Source organism: Aotus nancymaae, unplaced genomic scaffold, assembly GCF_030222135.1.
Source record: "Aotus nancymaae isolate 86718 unplaced genomic scaffold, 86718_ANA_hifiasm-v0.15.2.pri h1tg000004l, whole genome shotgun sequence".
NCBI classification, from domain to species: Eukaryota; Metazoa; Chordata; class Mammalia; order Primates; family Aotidae; genus Aotus; species Aotus nancymaae.
The window spans coordinates 29,623,678-29,643,549 of record NW_026988415.1 but is presented as its reverse complement, the minus strand read 5'-3'; the positions used below and the strand labels follow the sequence as shown (position 1 = coordinate 29,643,549).

The following is a 19,872-nucleotide window of genomic DNA, read 5'->3' as shown; positions in this document are numbered from 1 at the left end:
AGATGGGCCCCAGGCCCTGGCTGTCTCAGCAGAGGTTAAGTGGGCAGAAGTTGAGGATCAGAAGCCAGACTCCAAGGCAGAGTTTAGCATTGAATGTCTGGGCACCTTTAAGGGGGCAGTTTTCCCTCCATTCATGCTCGATGCTCTTCTCCTGTGTATAAGCCCTGGGCTCTCATAAGGACTAAAATGCAGGTGTGTCCAACTTTTCTTTAAAAAAAAGGCAGAACTTACAGGATCTCCTGAAATCAGAGAACCCCCAGTGATTTCAGTAGTTAAGATCACTGTTACCTGAGAATGCTAATACTGAACTCAAATGCCGGAGTGACTTCTAATTGCAGCTCCATCTGACAAGAAGAAAAATGCCAACCTTGGCTTTCCAATGTGAACCAGCTGAGGAACAAGGATTGGATTTCCACCCAAACTTTAATTTGCAAAGCAGTATACTCCTGAGTGGTCAATGCCTTGGGCTCATGGAAAGTCAACGTTGTATTATTGCTATAGTGCTGGAGAAAACCCCGACTCCCCAAGTTAGAGACAGAGAACACCCACATTATTTTTCTCCTCACCTCATTGTTTTCTCCCAGCTATATGCTCCCCTTTTCCACCCGTCTACCAGTTTTTTTTGGTATGGTTAGAGGGAAACAACAAGATGAATATTTTGACCTGGGGCCTATGGGTTTAGATTAGAGAGGGGTTTTCCACGTAAATTTGCATAAACATGTTGTTATTGCATTTATTTCTAAATCCATTTTCAAATATCCATTTCCTGGGAAAATATTAAAAGGCTAGAGACGTTATTGATTTTTTTTGTCAGGTGATTTTGCCTTTTTTTTTTTTTAATGCTTGTCACCTCAAATCTAGTAAAAGGAATAGTTTGTACCTGGTTCATTTGACCAGTGTAACATGTAGCCCTGGAGTATGAGGTAACTTGGCAGGCCATGAACAGACGTGTGCCAAAGCCCTACCAAAAGTCCTTTAGGAGCTGGAGTTTGGGAATCACAGATGGCTGTGAATGGCAGTGAAGGTGAGAGGAATTGTTGAGTGACAGAATCTGGCCTCACTGTCTGCCTTGGTTTTGCTAAAGTGGTTACTAGGGAAAGATGTGATAGGAAAGGGAACTGGTGCTATCCCTGGCATTTCCCCTTTTTGCACCTACTTAAGGAGCCTCTCCTCCTACATACCTTCTGGTCCTTACCTAGGGAAATTCCTTAACTCGACCCAAGCTGGGCATGCCTTGGTTGCAGATGCTGTGTGGACAAGAAGTGGGAAACAATGCCTTATGACAGCCCCCTAGTTGAGCTCTGTGTCCACTATGCGATCAAGGGTGGGGATCAGGACTCTATAATTTCCCTTTGTCCCTCTGGGTAGCAATATCAGAGGACAATATTGGTCCTAAGAAGATTCTGATATTTGGCCCTTTCTTCATTCAGGACAATCTGGAGCTCCCACACTGTTCTAGTCAGGAGGAAGCAGCAACCAGGGGAGACAGCAGCAGTCCGAGGAACCCAGCTAAGGTGAAGGGGGATGATCAGCAGCACCACTTGAAAGACCAAGAAGAAGAGGAGGGGAAGCAGGATGCTGCCTCTCCAGAAGCTGCTTCCAGAAAGACTGGAAAATGCCAGAGAAAAAAAAGGAAATATTGCCAAATTGATGCCCAAGATGGCACACAAATTTCTAATACAGGCTCCAAGCAAGGTACTGGCTCTACACAGGGAGAAGGTAGCTGGGAGGAGATGCCTAGGCTCACCAATATACCTCTGTCCGGGGGCTCCTTAGGCTCTGGGTGTGTGGCCCTGCTGTGGCATTTAGTAGCTGTGTGACCTCAGAGATTGCTATGAGGCTTCTGTGAGATCATGCACAGTGCCTAGCACCCTATAATAAGTGTTCAATACTAATTATTAATATAATGGAAAGCCAAGGCATCAGCTCAAGCACAGTATCAACTAATGACATTCCATACCCATGAGGATGCCACTTCCTTCTAGGTCAACCTCTCACTATCCCCATCCCCATTCTAGGAATGCAGGATGAGGGAAGTGAGGTCAGGCCTCACCCTGCTCATTCCCAGCTGTGTTCCCATAGGTAGGCATGTGAAAAGCAGCAGCTGTGGCTTGCTATCTTACCAAGAGAGGTTGGCAGTGCCAGGATTCAGTTTTAGCTTTGAAGACCTGGCTCAGTCGATTGAGTTGCTGTAGCTTCTGCTGTTGAGAGAGGTGCCTGATGCATTTGAATGAAGTCCCCAGGGCTCCTGGGCATTTCTTGATGTGCATTTCTCTTTCTGTTGGGGGCTGCTGGAAACCTCTGAGAGCCTACTTCGGAGTATCCCATTCTTAACGGCTCAGGTGTCCAGTAAATCAGCTTTCTGAGAGGTGGTGAGAGTGGCAAACTGAAAAACGCATTGGATTCTTTTGCCTCAGAAGTACTATCAAGGAAACCAGGGTAGCTCCAGTGCTGACTTCTTGCTTTCTAACTCGCAGATCCTCCCACTGATCAGGAGCCCACACCTGCTCTCAGTTTACCGCTTGCATCCTTTGACGCATCTGACCTTGAATGCGCTCTATGTATGAGGTACGTCCTGTGTACTGTCATTGACTGCCTGATGTTTCTTCATCTCTGGTGTCTGAACCTTTCTGCTAGTGACCTACTGCTGGGTTGGTTAGCATGCAAAAAGCATAGCTCTAACGGAATGGAAATCACAACATGGTGAAACCCCGTCTTTACTAAAAATACAAAACTTAGCCAAGTGTGGTGGCACAGGCCTGTAATCCCAGCTACTTGGGAGGCTGAGGCATGTGAATCGCTTGAACTGGGGAGGCAGAGGTTGCAGTGAACAGAGATCACACCACTGCACTCCAGCCTCTCCAAAAAAGGAAAAAAAAAGACATATTCAGACATATTAAGCCCAGTGGGCCATTGGTTTGTGACCTGTGAATAGACTATTCCCTTCCCACTCTCCAGGTTTTTCCAAGTCAGGAGTCAGGAATGCAGGGAATGCAGTCTGTGGGCAGGGGACACAAGCTGACCCAAGTGACAATCAACGTTCCCTATTCTTGGGAAGCCACGTGGTGGGGCTGACTGGCTTTTGTTTTGTGTTGTGCCATGAATATTAGTAGTGGGCCTGAGATACTTAGCCAAGTATCTCCCTGCCAACCAGTGCCACATCATCTCTGTTTACTCAGATCTCTGGAGAGGCAAGTTATCCACATGCTCCCCCACCCAAAAAGAAAGATGCTATGATTATGGTGTGTGTGACCATATACAATTTTTTTTTTAGATGGAGTTTTGCTCTTGTTGACCAGGCTAGAGTGCAATGGCACGATCTCGGCTTACCACAACCTCCGCCTCCCGGGTTCAAGCAATTCTCCTGCCTCAGCCTCCCAAGTAGCTGGGATTATAGGCACCCACCACCACACCTGGCTAATTTTTTGTATTTTTAGTAGAGATGGGGTTTCTCCATGTTGGTCAGGCTGGCCTTGAAATCCTGACCTCAGGTGATCCACCCGCCTTGGCCTCCCAAAGTGCTGGGATTACAGGTTTGAGCCACCGCACCTGGTCTTATTTTTTTTTTGAGATGGAGTCTCCCTCTGTCACCCAGGCTAGAGTGCAGTGGCGTGATCTCGGCTCACTGCAACCTCTGCCTCCCGGGTTCAAGTGATTCTCCTGCCTCAACCTCCCAAGTAGCTGAGACTACAGGCGCATGCCACCACACCTGGCTATTTTTTTGTATTTTTAGTAAAGATGGGGTTTCACCCCAGGATGGTCTCGATCTCCTGACCTTGTGATCCACCCACCTTGGCCTCCCAAAGTGCTGGGATTACAGGCATGAGCTACCGTGCCTGGCCTACAATTTTTTAAAATTGCTTACATGTGTTTGATTTCACAACTGTAACTTAGTGGCTAAGAGGAGAGGCTCCCTGGCTTTACTAGCTGTTTGACCTGGAGAGAGTGACATTCTCTGCTACTGTTTTCTTGTCAGTAAAATAGAGAACAGTTGTACCTACTCCATGGGGTTGTCATGATTAATTGAGAAAAGTCTATTTAACACCTGGAATAGTGCCTGGCATGTAATAGATACTCAGTAAATGTTAACTATTTTTTTTCCTGCTAGACCAGAGATCAAGAAGGAAACTTTAGGTCTATGGACCTCTGAGGAGGTTCTATGTATGGATTCTAATAGATGTATAAATGCCCCAAAGTTGCATGTTAAAGTGTGTGGGTTTTCCAGGACAAGGTCCACGTCCTTCAGCAGATTCACAAATGTGTCTGTTTTCCAAAAGAGCATTAAAAGGAGGCTTAGATATTTGCACAGAAATTAGGATGGTTGTCGCTGTTGGTTGCACTGGTGGGTCCTGTGGGCTGTGGAGCTTCCAAATCAACTACAAGAAGAAACCAGCAATCCTGAGAGGACCCACAGTCCCTCTAAAGGAAGCGGGTTGCTTCTGCAGGACCCAGGGGACACCCCAAATACTCTGGGAGGCAAATAGCCTCGGGCAAGTTCTCAAGCCTCTCTCAGCCTCCACCTGGAAACAGACCTAGGGCTGTTGGGGAGGGCATGGTGGGAGTAAGACTGGTCCTTTGGTTTGTGTGGGAGCTGGGTGAGGCCTGTGACTGCTGTATTTCCCTAACTTCCCTGACAACCTGCATGACTCAGCAAAGGCAGCCATAATCTTCCTAGGGACACAGCTCCAGTGACCTGGGAATCTCACCCCCATCCCCCACAGCAGCTGCAGCAAGACCCGCCCATCCCCCACAGCAGCTGCAGCAAGACCCGCCCAAAGAGAGTCTGAGCTCAGACACACCTAGCCCTGCCCCCACCTGATGATCCTTCCCTACCCACCCTGGTAATGGAAGACAAAGGGCATGTAATCTTGGGAGTTCTAAGGCCCCACCCATGCTTTGTCCCTCTCCACATTACTACAGCTAATGCTTTCTGGAAAGCTCACCTCCTGGCAGGAGGCCAACCAGCACAAAAATGGAGCTTTAAACCACCAAAGCTAAGGACCCTCACAGAGTCCATTGCACCCTCTGCCACCTCCACCAGAGCAGGTGCTGATATCCACTGCTGAGAGACCCATAGATGGTTCATATCACAGGACTCTGTGCAGACAACCCCCAGTACCAGCCCAGAGCCGGGTACCCTCTATTGGTGGCTAGACCCAGAAGAGAGAGAACAGTCACTGCAGTTTGGCTCACAGGAAGCCACATCCATAAGAAAAAGGGGAGCGAGTACTACATCAAGGGAACACCTCGTGGGACAAAAGAATCTGAACAACAGCCTTCAGCCCTAGACATTCCCTCTGGCAGAGCCTACTCAAATGAGAAAGAACCAGAAAACCAACCCTGATAATATGACAAAACAAGGCTCTTCAACACCTTCAAAAAAATCACACTAGTTCACCAGCAATGGATCCAAACCAATGTAGTATTGGGATGCGAGATTAAAATAATTCACCAAGACAAAAGTATGCCAAATCGCAGGGTCTTTATTGCCGGTGACCACGGAGGACTCACGTCTCTCAAATCCGCGGCCCCGAGGGGAGAGTGTCAAGGCTTTTTATACCCGAAAGACCACCTTGGGAGTGGGGTTGAGGAGCGGGGAGGAGGATGAAAGGGCTTCAGACATTCCGAGGGCTGGTGGATTCTGTAAATCATCTCCTGGGCAGGGACGGGGGTGGGGGCCTCCGGACATTCCGAGGGCTCAGGGTCTTATTGTCACTTTAATTGCTACATAAATGATTCACAAAAGTCAAGACAAACGTTAGATTACACATGGTTTGGGTACCAGTGGAAATTACAGATCTTAGTTCACAGGGGCCAAGATGAGATTAGCTTGGGCTGTGCATTCTGATAAGCAAAGGCCAGCAATTCTGTCAGTTACTGATGAGAAAGGTAAACAACTTCACCTGGTGGACATTATCCAGAGCGGACTAGCAGTCTTATTTACAGAAACCAAGTTAGCAGTTATTGCAAAGAGAATGGGGCAGTTATTACAACTCATTTTTGGAGACACAGCTTTGTCTTATAAAATGGCGTTGCTCAGGTTCTGGCTCCAGGCCAGCTATAGCACACCAAGAAGAAATCTGATTTGCCTGAAAAAGAATTCAGGAGGTTAGTTATTAAGCTAATCAGGGAGAGACCAGAGAAAGGCAAAGCCCAATGCAAGGAAATCCAAAAACTGGTACAAGAAGTGAAGGGAGAAACATTCATGGAAATAGATAGCTTAAAGAAAAAGCAATAAAATATTCAGGAAACTTTGGACACACTTTTAGAAATGTGAAATGCTCTGTAAAGTCACAGCAATAGAATTGAACAAGTGGAAGAAAGAAATTCAGAGCTTGAAGACAAGGTCTTCAAATTAACCCAATCCAACAAAGACAAAGTAAAAAGAGTAAGAAAATATGAACAAAACCTCCAAGAAGTCTGGGATTATGTTAAATGACCAAATCTAAGAATAATCAGTCTAACTGTGGAAGAAGAAAATTCTAAAAGCCTGGAAAATATATTTGGGGGAATAATTGAGGAAAACTTCCCCGACCTTGTGAGAGACCTAGATATCCAAATATAAGAAGCAAAAAGAACATCTGGGAAATTCATTGCAAGAAGATCCTTGCCTAGGCACATTGTCATCAGGTTATCCAAAGTTAAGATGAAGGAAAGAATCTTAAGAGCTGTGAGACAGAAGCACCAGGTAACCTATTAAGGAAAACCTGTCAGATTAACAGCAGATTTCTCAGCAGAAACCTTAAAAACTAGAAAGGACTGGGGACCTATCTTCAGCCTCCTCAAACAAAACAATTACCAGCCAAGAATTTTGTATCCAGTGAAACTCAGCATCACTTATGAAGGAAAGATAGTCATTTTCAGATGAACAAATGCTGCGAGAATTCAGCATTACCAAGCTACCACAACAAGAACTGCTAAAAGGAGCTCTAAATCTTGAAACAAATCCTGGAGACACATCAAAACAGAACCCTCTTTAAAGCATAAATCACGTAGGACCTAGAAAACAAAAATACAAATTATAAATCAAAACCAAAAAACAAAGTACATAGGCAGCAAAGAGCATGATGAATGCAATGGTACCTCACATTTCAATACTAACATTGAATGTAAATGGCCTAAATGCTCCACTTAAAAATACAGAACATCAGAATGAATAAGAACTCACCAACCATCTGCTGCCTTCAGGAGACTCACCTGACACATAAAGACTCACACATAAACTTGAAGTAAAGGTGTGGAAAAAGGCATTTCATGCAAATGGACACCAAAAGCAAGCAGGGGTAGCTATTTTTATATCAGACAAAAGAAACTTTAAAGCAACAGCAGTTAAAATAGACAAAGAGGGACACAATATGTAATGGTAAAAGGCCTTGTCCAACAGGAAAGTATCACAATCAATCCTAAACATATATGCACCTAACACTGGAGATCCCACATTTATAAAACAATTACGAATGGACCTAAGAAATTAGATAGACAGCAATGCAATAATAGTGGGGGACTTCAGTACTCCACTGACAGCACGAGATAGGTCATCAAGACAGAAAGTCAACAAAGAAACAATGGATTTAAACTATGCCTTGGAACAGATGGACTTAACAGATACATAGAGAACATTTCATCCAACAGTCACAGAATATACATTCTATTCAACGGCGCATGCAGCTTTCTCTAAGATAGACCATATGAGAGGCCATAAAGTGAGCCTCAATAAATTTAAGAAAACTGAAATTATATCAAGCATTCTCTGAGATGACAATGGAATAAAACTGGAAATCAACCCTAAAAGGAACCTTCAAAACCATGCGAATATGTGGAAATTAAATAACCTGCTCCTAAATGAGCATTGGCTCAAAAACAAAATCAAGATGGAAATTAAAAAATTCTTCAAACTAAATGACAATAATGACACAACCTATCAAAGCCTCTGGGATGTAGCAAAGGCGGTGCTAAGAGGATAGGTATAGCTCTAAGCACCTACATGAAAAAGTCTGAAAGAGCACAAACCGATAACCTAAGCTCACACCTCAAGGAACTAGAGAAACAAGAACAAACCAAACCCAAACGCAGCAGAAGAAAGGAAATAACCAAGATCAGAGCAGAACTAAATGAAATAGAAACAACAACAAGAAAATACAAAAGATAAACAAAAAGCCAGTTATTTGAAAAGATAAATAAAATTGATAGACCATTAGCAAGATTCACCAAGGAAAGAAGAGAGAAAATGCAAATAACCTCACTAAGAAGTGAAATGGGAGATACTACAACTGACACCACTGAAATACAAAAGATCATTCAAGGCTACTGTGAACAACTTTATGGACATAAACTAGAAAACCTAGAAGAGGTGGATAAATTCCTGGAAAAATACAACCCTCCTAGCTTAAATCAGGAAGAATGAGATACCCTGCACAGTCCAATAACAAGCAGCGAGGTTGAAATGGTAATTTAAAAATTACTAACAAAAAAAGTCCAGGACCAGACAAATTAATAGCAGAATTCTACCAGAAATTCAAAGAAGAATTGGTACCAATCTTTTGACACCATTCCACAAGATAGAGCAAGAAGGAACCCTCCCTAATTCATTCTATAAAGCCAGCTTCACCCTAATACCAAAACCAGGAAAGGACAACCAAAAAAAGAAAACTACAGACTGATACATTTGATGAACATTGATGCTAAAATCCTTAACAAAATACTAGTTAACCAAATCCAACAATATATCAAAAAGATAATCCAGCATGATCAAGTGGGTTTCATATGAGGGATGCAGGGATGGTTTAATATATGTAAGTCAATAAATGTGATACACCACATAAACATAATTAAAAACAAAAATCACGTGATCATCTCAATAGATGCAGAAAAAACATTCAAGAAAATCCAGCATCCCTTTATGATTAAAACGCTCAGCAAAATCAGCATACAAGGGACATACCTTAATGTAATAAAAGCCATCTATGACAAACCCACAACCAATATAACACTGAATGGGGAAATGTTGAAAGCATTCCCTCTGAGAACTGGAACAAGAGAAGGATGCCCACTCTCACCACTCCTCTTTAACACAGTACTGTAAGTTCTAGCCAGAGCAATCAGACAAGAAAAAGAAAGAAAGGACATCCAAATTGGCAAAGAGGAAGTCAAACTGTCACTGTTTGCTGACGATATGATCGTTTACCTCAAAAACCCTAAGGACTCTTCTAGAAAGCTCCTAGAACTGATAAAAAAATTCAGCAAAATTTCCAGATAAAAGATTAAAGTGGGGAAAGGACACCCTTTTCAACAAATGGTACTGGAATAATTGGCTAGCCCCATGTAGGAGAATGAAACTGGATCCTCATCTCTCACTTTATACAAAAATCAACTCATGATGGATTAAGGACTTAAGCCTAAGACCCGAAACTATAAAAACTCTAGAAGATAACATTGGAAAAACCCTTCTAGACATTGGCTTTGGCAAGGATTTCATGACCAAGAACCGAAAAGCAAATGCAATAAAAACAAAAATAGCTGGGACCTAATTAAACTAAATAACTTTTGCATGGCAAAAGGAGCAGTCTGCCTGGTAAACAGACAGCCCACAGAGTGAGAGAAAATCTTCACAATCTATACATCTGACAAAGGACTAATATCCAGAATCTACAACCAAATCAAACAAATCAGTAAGAAAAAAACAATCCCATAAAAAGGTGGGCCAAGGACATGAATAGACAATTCTCAAAAGAAGATATACAAATGGCCAACAAGCATATGAAAAAAATGCTCAGCATCACTAATGATCAGGGAAACGCAAATCAAAGTGCGATACCACCTTACTCCTGCAAGAATGGCCATTAAAAAAAAGCCAGTAGATGTTGGCATGGATGTGATGAGTGAACAGGGAACACTTCTACACTGCTGGTGGGAATGTAAACTAGCACAGCCACTGTGGAAAACAGTGTGGAGATTGCTTAAAGAACTAAAAGTAGAACTATCATTTGATCCAGCAATCCCACTGGGTATCTACCCAGAGGAAAATAAGTCATTATTCAAAAAAGATACTTGCACATGGCATGTTTATAAAGCAGCACAATTCACAATTGCAAAATCATGGAACCAAGCCAAATGCCCATCAATCATACTATGAAGCCATAAAAATGAATAAATTAACAGCATTTTCAGTGACCTGGATGAGATTGGAGACTATTCTAACTGATGTAACTCAAGAATGGAAAACCAAACATTGTATGTTCTAACTGATATGTAGGAGCTAAGCTATAAGGATACAAAGGCATACGAATGATACAGTGGACTTTGGGGACTTGTGGGGAAGAGTGGAAGAGGGATGAGGGATAAAAGACTACAAATATAGGGTGCTGTACACTGTTTGGATGATGGTTGCACCAAAATCTCACAAATCACCACTACAGAACTTACTCATGTAACGAAATACCACCTGTACCCCAATAGCTTATGGCAAAATAAAATAAATTTTAAGAAAGAAATTAAGATGGTTGACTCGAGAAAATATAACAAAAAGTCTTTTTATTTATTCAATTTTTAAAAATTAAGTTAAATTAATTTTTTTTGAGACAGTCTCACTTTGTCATGCAGGCTGAAGTGCAGTGGTGTGATTTTATCTCACTGCATTTTCTGCCTCGGTTCAGGCAATTCAGCCTCCTGAGTAGCTGGGACTACAGGTGCCGCCACCACACCTGGTAAATTTTTGTATTTTTAGTAGAGATGAGGTTTTACCATGTTGGCCAGGCTGGTCTTGAACTCCTGAACCTCAAGTGATCCACCTGCCTCGGCCTCCCAAAGTGCTGAGATAACAGGCATGAGCCTCTGCGCCTGGCCCCCAAAAAAGTCTTTTGATACACTATATGGTGGGATCTGGCCAGCAGAAACTGCTCAGGTATTTCCTTGCCCTTTATGAGCACATACGCTTTCCTACTGATCACGTGCATTTGTATTCTGAATGACTATTGTCGGATGGCGAAAAATGAGTAACACAGCTGTTACCTGAAATGTGGACCTTGTTCTTTCTCTTAAAAAAAATTTTAAGTGCCAGATTTGCTCATAAGCTTTGGCAGACCTGATAACAAACAGCTCAGCAGGTGGAATGTTGAAGTACTCAAAGCAAGCCTCTTGCATACTGTCAGGAGTTGGTGTGGGTGGAGTGGATTAGGGTGAGAGGGGCTAGGTGAGCAGGTTCCTTTCACTACTTCCCTAACCCCATCAGGACAGAATGGCAGGTGGGCCCTGGTAAAGCCAAGGTAGAGGATCGAGAAATCCTGTTTCCAGGCAGAGCAATGGGCTCCTGCAGGTAACACCATTGTGGTTCTAAGCCCAGGATGTGAGCTGTGGAGTAGACTTGACTTAGGTTGCACAGAGAACGGGTCTTTGTTGCATGTATCCTTCTTAACACTCCCCTCAATACCCACGGGACAAGAAATCAAACATACAGACTCACCCTGTTTGTATTTTCTCTGAAAACTAAGAATCCTGAGGTGTAAGTTCTTTTGTTCCTCTGCTTTCTCCCTTTGATCTTGTTTGTCCTTGATCTCAACAGGGGGCTTTGAAGGAGGGCTGGAAATTCGGTCCAAGAAATAAACACCAAGAGGCTAAGACCCCCTTCTAGTTGGCTCACTCGAAATTTAAAAGTCATCATTTCCCTTATCCTGCCCCTCCGTTCTAGGTGAGACTTCAAACCAAAAACCCCTCTGTGCCTGGAGTAGCCGTTGCATAGGCTGCTAGGTTATAGCTGGCCTCTCACTGCTTGATGGTGATAAGAAGCCCGCTAAATCTAGAAGGAACTTTGGATCTTGAGGGTCTGAAAACTGAAGCCATCAGTTAGAAGTATGTAGTTCCCTTTTCAACAGGGTGTGTCTATCAATTAGACATCAGATGTTGACAGAGGGTATTTCTTTCTTTATTTATTTTTTTGAGACAGTATTGCTCTGTCGCCAGGTGCCAGGCTGGAGTGCAGTGGCGTGATCTCAGCTCACTGCAACCTCCCCCTCCTGGGTTCAAGCAATTCTGCCTCAGCCTCCCAAGTAGCTGGGACTACGGGGGCGTGCTGTCATGCTCAGCTAATTTTTGTAGTTTTAGTATTTTAGTATTGTATTGGGGTTCTACCAAGTTGGCCAGGATAGTCTTGATCTCTTGACCTTGTGATCTGCCCACCTCAGCCTCCCAAAGTGCTGGGATTACAGGTGTGAGCCACTGCATCCGGCTGACAGAGGCTATTTCATACACATGCTTCAGCTTGAATTTTGATGATAGTCTGGTAAAAGCTTTTTTTTTTTTTTTTTAAACAAGATTCTTGTCCTGTCACCCAGGCTGGAGTGCAATGGCACAATCTCAGCTCAGTGCAACCTCTGCCTTGCGGGTTCAAATGATTCTCCTGCCTCAGCCTCACAAGTAGCTGGGATTACAGGTGCGCGCCAGCACGCCCGGCTAATTTTTGTATTTTTAGTAGAGACGGGGTTTCACCATGTTGGCAAGGCAGGTGGATCACAAGGTCTCAAACTCCTGACCTTGTGATCCACCAGCGTTGGCCTCCCAAAGTGCTGGGATTACAGGCGTGAGCCACTGCACCTGGCCTAATTTTTGTATTTTTAGTAGAGACGGGGTTTCACCATGTTGGCCAGGCTGGTCTTGAACTCCTGACCTTGTGATCCACCTGCCTCGGTCTCCCAAAATGCTGGGATTACAGGCATGAGCCACCGCACCTGGCCAAAAAAGCTTTTGATTCCACCTCCCTTTAGGGTTTTTCTTCTCTTTCTTGTTGTTAGGAATCTCTTTTTACCCTCAACGTGTCTTTGGGAGAGAGTGTCTAAGAGTAAAGATAGTCTGAAGCAATCTGTGTGGGTCATGAAACTAGACATTTGTACTACTTTGTGCAGGTTTCTAGTATGAAATCCAGTTTCATGGTGCCGCATTGGTAGAAAGACAAGTTAGAGTGTGAATTTGTATATTTGGATTCTAGAGAGAAAATGAGGAGCAGGTTGTAAGTTCCACATGGAAAAGGGTGGGAAGAGTGAATAAAACAATAATTGGAGGTGTGTAAATGAGGACCTTTCCAACGTCCAAGTCTCCCTTGCTGAACTGGGAGAGCTCTGCTGAGGAAAGTTACCCCCTAACTTCAACTCTTCAGAACTCTGCCCCTCAATCCTTAGTGGTTGCAAATCCTCCTTTGACATTTCCCTTGCGTGGATATCCTCTGTTGGGGGCCACCTCTGGGGCTGCTGTGGAGCAGAACTTTTAGGGTGACAATAACATTTTGAGATGTGTAGTAAGAATGTTTGATATTCGAACCAGTTATCTAATGTCCCAGTGACCTCTTTGTCAATTCTAACAAGAAGCTTTATATTTAACCTAGTTTTAGTTACTCAAGTAGCTGGGTGTTAAGGAGTCAGTTCACTCTCATTCTCTCTCTCTCTCTTTCTCCCTCTCCTTCTCCCCTCCCTCCTTTCCTTCTCCTTCCCTCTTTGCTCTCATTTGATAGGAAGAGAACACAATACAAGGATGTAACTGGTGGGAAAAGATAGCTATTTCCAGACAAGACAAACATTTTATCCTGGCTGACATCAAACTGAAAGCATTTATTATTGCTGTTGTTTAGTCCATCACTGTAACAATGTAAAATGTCTTTTTGAGAGAAAATTTGGCCCTGCTCTGATTTATAAATACCTCTTGGACATGTTTTCTGAAATTGTTACCTAAAGTGGTAAATAAAAAGGAATTCTAGTCAAGTTCCCCCCCCACCTCACCCCCACCCCCGTCTCTTTCTCAAAAGGAGGGGGAGAAAAGGGTGCGGATGAGTGTGTGCATCCACTCACCGTCACCATCAATGGATGATGTCTATTTGGATGCAGAAATACATACACATAGTTGTTGCTGCATCATACAGTGAAGGAGAAAGATGAGCTTGGGAGTCAGATCTGATTTTACATCCCAAAGCCCTGCTACTTAACCAGGTAGCTGTGTGATCTTGGGCAAGTTATTTAACCTGCCTGAGTTTAAATTTTCCCAATAGTAAAATGAAGCTAATCATAATTACCACCTCTTAATATACAAAGTTAAGTATTGACTCACTAATAAATACAGCCAAGCTAATCATAATTACCACCTCTTAATATACAAAGTTAAGTATTGACTCACTAATAAATACAGCCAGAGAAATATATTCCATCTGTTCCAGTCACTTTACTCAGGCCGTGCAGAGAAGCAGAGTAGCCCTAAATATAGAAGTGAGTATTGAAAAGTGTGATGTATTCTAAGCATCTGAACCTTGAACTATTTCAAGGCAATAATTATGCAGCATCTGTGGCCACATTTGTGTTTGCTATCACTCAGTCAGGGGCATTTTAATCATAGCTCTTGCTAAGAGATTGCTGTGCCCTTTTGGGTGTGTTTTATTCATCTGCTCACTAAATGTCAGTATTTCTTGCAATTAATTAGCCAGCTATATCTTTGTTATTTTAGATAGATTACGTTGTTACATTCTTAAATGAACAATAGGCCTAATAGTGAAATTCTAAGAAAAAATAGTTTTGCATATTAGTTGTAGATACAGATCATCAATCATCTTCATCATTAGTACCATCAAATAATATATAAGAGGCATTCAGATTCACAGGACTAAGTTACCAAGGAAATGAGATATTTTGGCTTAGCTGCTCTGATAATTAGATCACAGCAGTGGTTCCAAATCACACTTTTGCAAAACATTTTAAATTGTGAAATATACACAGTGGAAAAGTGCAGAAAGTATAAATATGTTCTCTTAACAAAGTATTGTAGAGAAGATACTTATGTAACCCGTCTCAGTTCAAGAAATAAAATATTGCCAGGACCCAAGAAGCTGCCCGTATGCCTCTTCCCAATCAGGACTGTTCTCCCTATCGTGAACCACTATCTTGACTTTTACCCTGTTTCTCTTTATAGCTTTACTACCCATATATATATCTCTAAGCGATGCAACCTAGTTTTGCCTGTGTAAAAGCTTTATATAAACTGAATTATCCTGAGTTTATTCTTTCAATCTGGCTTATTTTACTCAATATCAGGATTTATCCAAGTTATTGCATGCTGGTGAAGTTTGTTAATTTTCATTATTATATAGTATCCCACTGTATGAATCTTCCACAGTCTGTTTATCAGTTCTGTTATGGATGGATGTTTGGGTTGTATTTAGTTAGGGGATATCGTGGGCAACATGGTTATAAACATTGTTTACACCTGCTGGTGCATATAAATGTTTGTTCATTTTCTGTTGGCTTCCCTCTTTTTCTTACTGAATTCTAGGGGCTCTATGTATGCTCTAGATACAAGTTCTTTGATAGTCATCTATGTTGCAGATACTTTCTTCTACTCTGGCTTGCCTTTCTGCCCTCTTAATGACATTTTTTGATGAACTTAAAAGCACTTCTTCTTCCTTTTTTTGAGAGGGAGTCTCGCTCTGTCACCCAGGCTGGAGTGCAGTGGTGCTATCTCAGCTTACTGCAACCTCTGCCTTCTGGATTCAAACGATTCTCCTGTCTCAGCCTCCTCAGCAGCTGGGATTACAGGCACGTGCCACCATGGTTGGCTAATTTTTACTGCATTTTGCCATGTTGGCCAGGCTGATCTTGAACTCCTGACCTCAGATGATCCACCCGCCTCAGCCTTAAAGTGCTGGGATTACAGGCATGAGCCACTGCTCCCAGCGAAAAGCTCTTCATTTTAATACAGTCAAAATTATCGGTCTTTTCATTTATAGGTAGGGTTTGTGTCGCAATTAATTTTTTTACCTTTAGGTCATAAAGATATTCTCCTATTTTATCTTTATTTACTTTTATTTAACTAATTAATTTATTTGAGACTCGGGGTCTCAAACTCCTGGTCTCAAGTGATCCTCTTGCCTCAGCCCTCCCCGCCAAGTAGCTGGGATTAGAGATGCAAGCAGCTGTGCCTGGCTGTTTCATCTTCTGAAAGTTTTATTGTTTTGCTTTTCACATTTATTTTTACAGCCCACATGGAATTGATTTTTGCAGATGATATGAGACATGCTCCAATTCCATTTCCCCCATAGATAGCCAACTCTTCTAATACCATTTATTGAGAATGCTATTTATGTATTGAAAATCTTTTCCCCATCTGCTTTGAAGTGCCACATTTGTCATAAATCAAGAATCCACGTCTGGATCTGTTTCTGGGCTTTCTATTCTGTTCCATGTGTCTGTTTGTCCTTGTGCTAGTCATATACTGTTTTAATCACCACAGCTTTATATGTTCTGTTATCTGGTAGAGTGAGTCCTCCCACATTGTTGCTCTTCAGACATATCTTGGCTCTTGACCCTTTGCTTTTCCTTATAAAGTTTAGAAATCAACTTGTCAAGTTCCACAAAAACAAACAAATGAAATAGCTTGAGATTTTTTATTGGGACTTACTTAGTTGTTTAATTCCTTTCGATGAGGTGTTTGTAGCTTTTTCCAATAGAGGTCTCCTACAGCTGTTGTAAGATTTCTTCCTGGGCACTTGATTTTTAAAAACAGTTGTAAATGTTATCTTTAAGATGATGGCATTTCTAATGTTTATTGCTGGTATATGGAACTACAATTGTGTGTGCGAGTGTGTGTCTATATATCTAGTAACCTTGTTAATTCTGTTAATTCTTATTCTAATAATAATTTGTAGATTCTTTTAGATTTTGCAACTTCATCATCATATCATTTGGGAATAATGACAGATTTGGTTTTTTCCTTTCTAGTTCTCATATATTTTTTTCTTGCCTTAGTGTACTGGGACCTCCATCATGAATAGTTTTTTTTTTTTAAAAAAAAAAAAACGACTTTGCTTTTTGGCTAATTTGATAACTACAATTTATTAATTTTAATTAATTTGTTAAAGTACTTTTAAAACAGAATCATAAAATTCAAAAAATACCAAAAAGGTGAATATATGAAAAGTCTCTCTCCTACTCCAGACCTCCACTGGCTTGTTAAAAATATTCCATCTCTGCTTGTCTCCTTGACCTGCTGAATCTGGAACTTTAGCCAGTGGAGCTTCACCATGTATGTTTTTTTTTATGATCCACGGGTAACTGATATTTGAAGACCAATACAGAAAGTTTGCCTATGCAGAGATTAATGGGATTGTATAATACAGTGATCCTCAACATTGGCTGTACATTAAAACCACTATGAGCCTTTAAAAATTTCCTGATGCCTTTGGGAGGCTGAGGCGGGAGGATCATGAAATCAGTTCAAGACCAGACTGGCCAACATGGTGAAACCCCGTCTCTACTGAAAAAAAAAATACAAAAATTAGCTGGGCATGGTGGCTCGTGCCTGTAATCCCAGCTACTTGGGAGGCTGAGGCAGGAGAATCGCTTGAACTCGGGAGGCAGAGGTTGCAGTGAGCCAAGATCGTGCCACTGCACTCCAGCCTGGGCTACAGAGCGAGACTCCATCTCAAAAAAAAAAAAAAATTCTTGATGACTGTCCTGTATGCTAGGCCTACTGATTTGAATCTCTGTAGATGCCCTACTGGGCATCTAGAGTTTTTTTTTTTTTTTTTTTTTTGAGACGGAGTTTCGCTCTTGTTATCCAGGCTGGAGTGCAATGGCGCGATCTCGGCTCACCGTAACTTCCGCCTCCTGGGTTCAGGCAATTCTCCTGCCTCAGCCTCCTGAGTAGCTGGGATTACAGGCACGCACTACCATGCCCAGCTAATTTTTGTGTTTTTAGTAGAGACGGGGGTTCACCATGTTGACCAGGATGGTCTCGATCTCTTGACCTCATGATCCACCCGCTTCGGCCTCCCAAAGTGCTGGGATTACAGGCGTGAGCCACTGCGCCCGGCCGCATCTAGAGTTTTTATAAGTTCCCCAAGTGATTGGGAGAGGCAGGAAGGAGGGCTTAAAAAGGGGCAAGAGGATGTGAGAGATCCAAGATGGCTGATCACTAGCAGCTCGGGCTCCTAGCTCCCAGTGAAAGCGCAGAGAACGAGAGGACGCCACACTTTCAGACGAATATTTATTGCTCACGGACCAGGAGATTCCCAGCAGAGGAGCCCCACATGTCGCCAGGGCGACTCTTGTGGCCGGTGCGGCGGTTTTGCTGGTGCCTTAGCGCGCCAGTTTTTGGTGCAGAGTCTGGAGATTCCCGGGTAGGAAAGCACCATCAATCTTAACACCGCTATTTTGGCCGGCGCAGTGGACTGCTCAGATTTCGGCACTGAGAATCAACAAGTTGGACGTCTGCTCAGAGACCTAGTTAGAAAGTCGGGAATTACAAAGACAACAGACGGATAAATATATAATGAAGGGAAGAAATCAGCATAAAAAGGCAGAGAATACTCAAAATCGGAATGCCTCTCCCTCTACAGGGGATCGCAATTCCTCATCAGTAACGAACAAGGCTTAATAGATTACGAGTGTGTTCCAATAACAGAAGCAGGCTTCAAAACGTGGGTGATAAGAAACTTCTGTGAATTAAAAGAACTTGTTCTAACCCAAAGCAAAGAAACTAAGAACCTTGAAAAAAGGTTCGAGGAAATGTTAACGAGAATGGACAATTTAGAGAGGAATATAAGTGAATTGATGGAGCTGAAAAACACAACACGAGAACTTCGTGAAGCATGCACAAGTTTAAACAGTTGAATTGATCAAGTAGAAGAAAGGACATCAGAAGTCGAGAACCAGCTCAGTGAAATGAAACGAGAAGACAAGATTGGAGAAAAAAGGATGAAAAGGAATGAGCAAAGTCTCCAGGAAATATGGGACTATGTGAAAAAACCTAATTTACGTTTGATAGATGTACCTGAATGTGACGAAGAGAATGAATCCAAGTTGGAAAATACTCTTCAGGATATCATTCAGGAAAACTTTCCCAACCTAGCAAGGCAGGGTAATATTCAACTCCAGGTAATACAGAGAACACCACAAAGATATTCTTCAAGAAGACCAACCCCAAGGCACATAATTGCCAGATTTATTAGGGTTGAAATGAAGGAGAAAATACTAAAGGCAGCCAGAGAGAAAAGGTCAGGTTACCCATAAAGGGAAACCTATCAGACTTACAGCAGATCTCTCAGCAGAAACCCTACAAGCCAGAAAAGAGTGGGGACCAATATTTAACATCCTTAAAGAAAAGAACTTGCAACCCAGAATTTCATATCCAGCCAAACTAAGCTTTATAATCGAAGGAAAAATTAAATCCTTTGCGAACAAACAAGTACTTAGAGAGTTCACCACCACCAGGCCTGCTTTACAAGAGCTTCTGAAAGAAGCACTATACATATAAAGGAACAACCAATATCAGCCTTTCCAAAAATATATCAAAAAGAAAAGAGCTTTAACACAACGAAAAATTTACACTAACTAATGGGCAAAACAGCCAGCTAGCATCAAATGCTAGTATTAAAGTTATATATATTCTAATTGGATAAAAAGCCAAAACCCATTGCTATGCTGCATCCAGACCCATCTCACATGCAACGATACACAAAGACTCAAAACAAAGAGAAGGAGGAAGATTTATCAACCAATCAGAGAGTAAAAATAAACAAATAAAAAGCAGGAGATGCAATTCTCGCCTCTGATAAAGTAGACTTTAAAGTAACAAAGAGCAAAAGAGGCAAAGAAGGACATTACATAATGGCAAAAGGATCAATGTAACAAGAAGAGCTAACGATTTTATAGATCAACGAGACAGAAATATTAACAAGGACATCCAGGACTTGAACTCAGACCCGGAACAAGTAAACTTAATAAACATTAATAGAACTCTCCACTTCAAATACATAAAACATACATTACCATCTCACACCTATTCCATAAGTGACTACCTAATTGGAAGTAAATCACTCCTCAGTAATCGCATAGCATTTCATAGGTT

General features: G+C 42.1%; 1 protein-coding gene across 4 annotated transcripts in view; it reads left to right on the top strand.

The window, feature by feature from the left end:
• Positions 1 to 19,872, top strand: part of LONRF3 (LON peptidase N-terminal domain and ring finger 3) — a 51,607-nt gene that overhangs the window by 13,288 nt on the left and 18,447 nt on the right. For all 4 annotated transcript variants that reach the window (XM_021676455.2, XM_021676454.2, XM_064361606.1 and 1 more), the window contains 2 exons: positions 1,431 to 1,695; positions 2,478 to 2,568. In XM_021676455.2, coding sequence (XP_021532130.2) covers positions 1,431 to 1,695; positions 2,478 to 2,568 — 356 coding nt within the window. The remainder of the gene's footprint in view (positions 1 to 1,430; positions 1,696 to 2,477; positions 2,569 to 19,872) is intronic.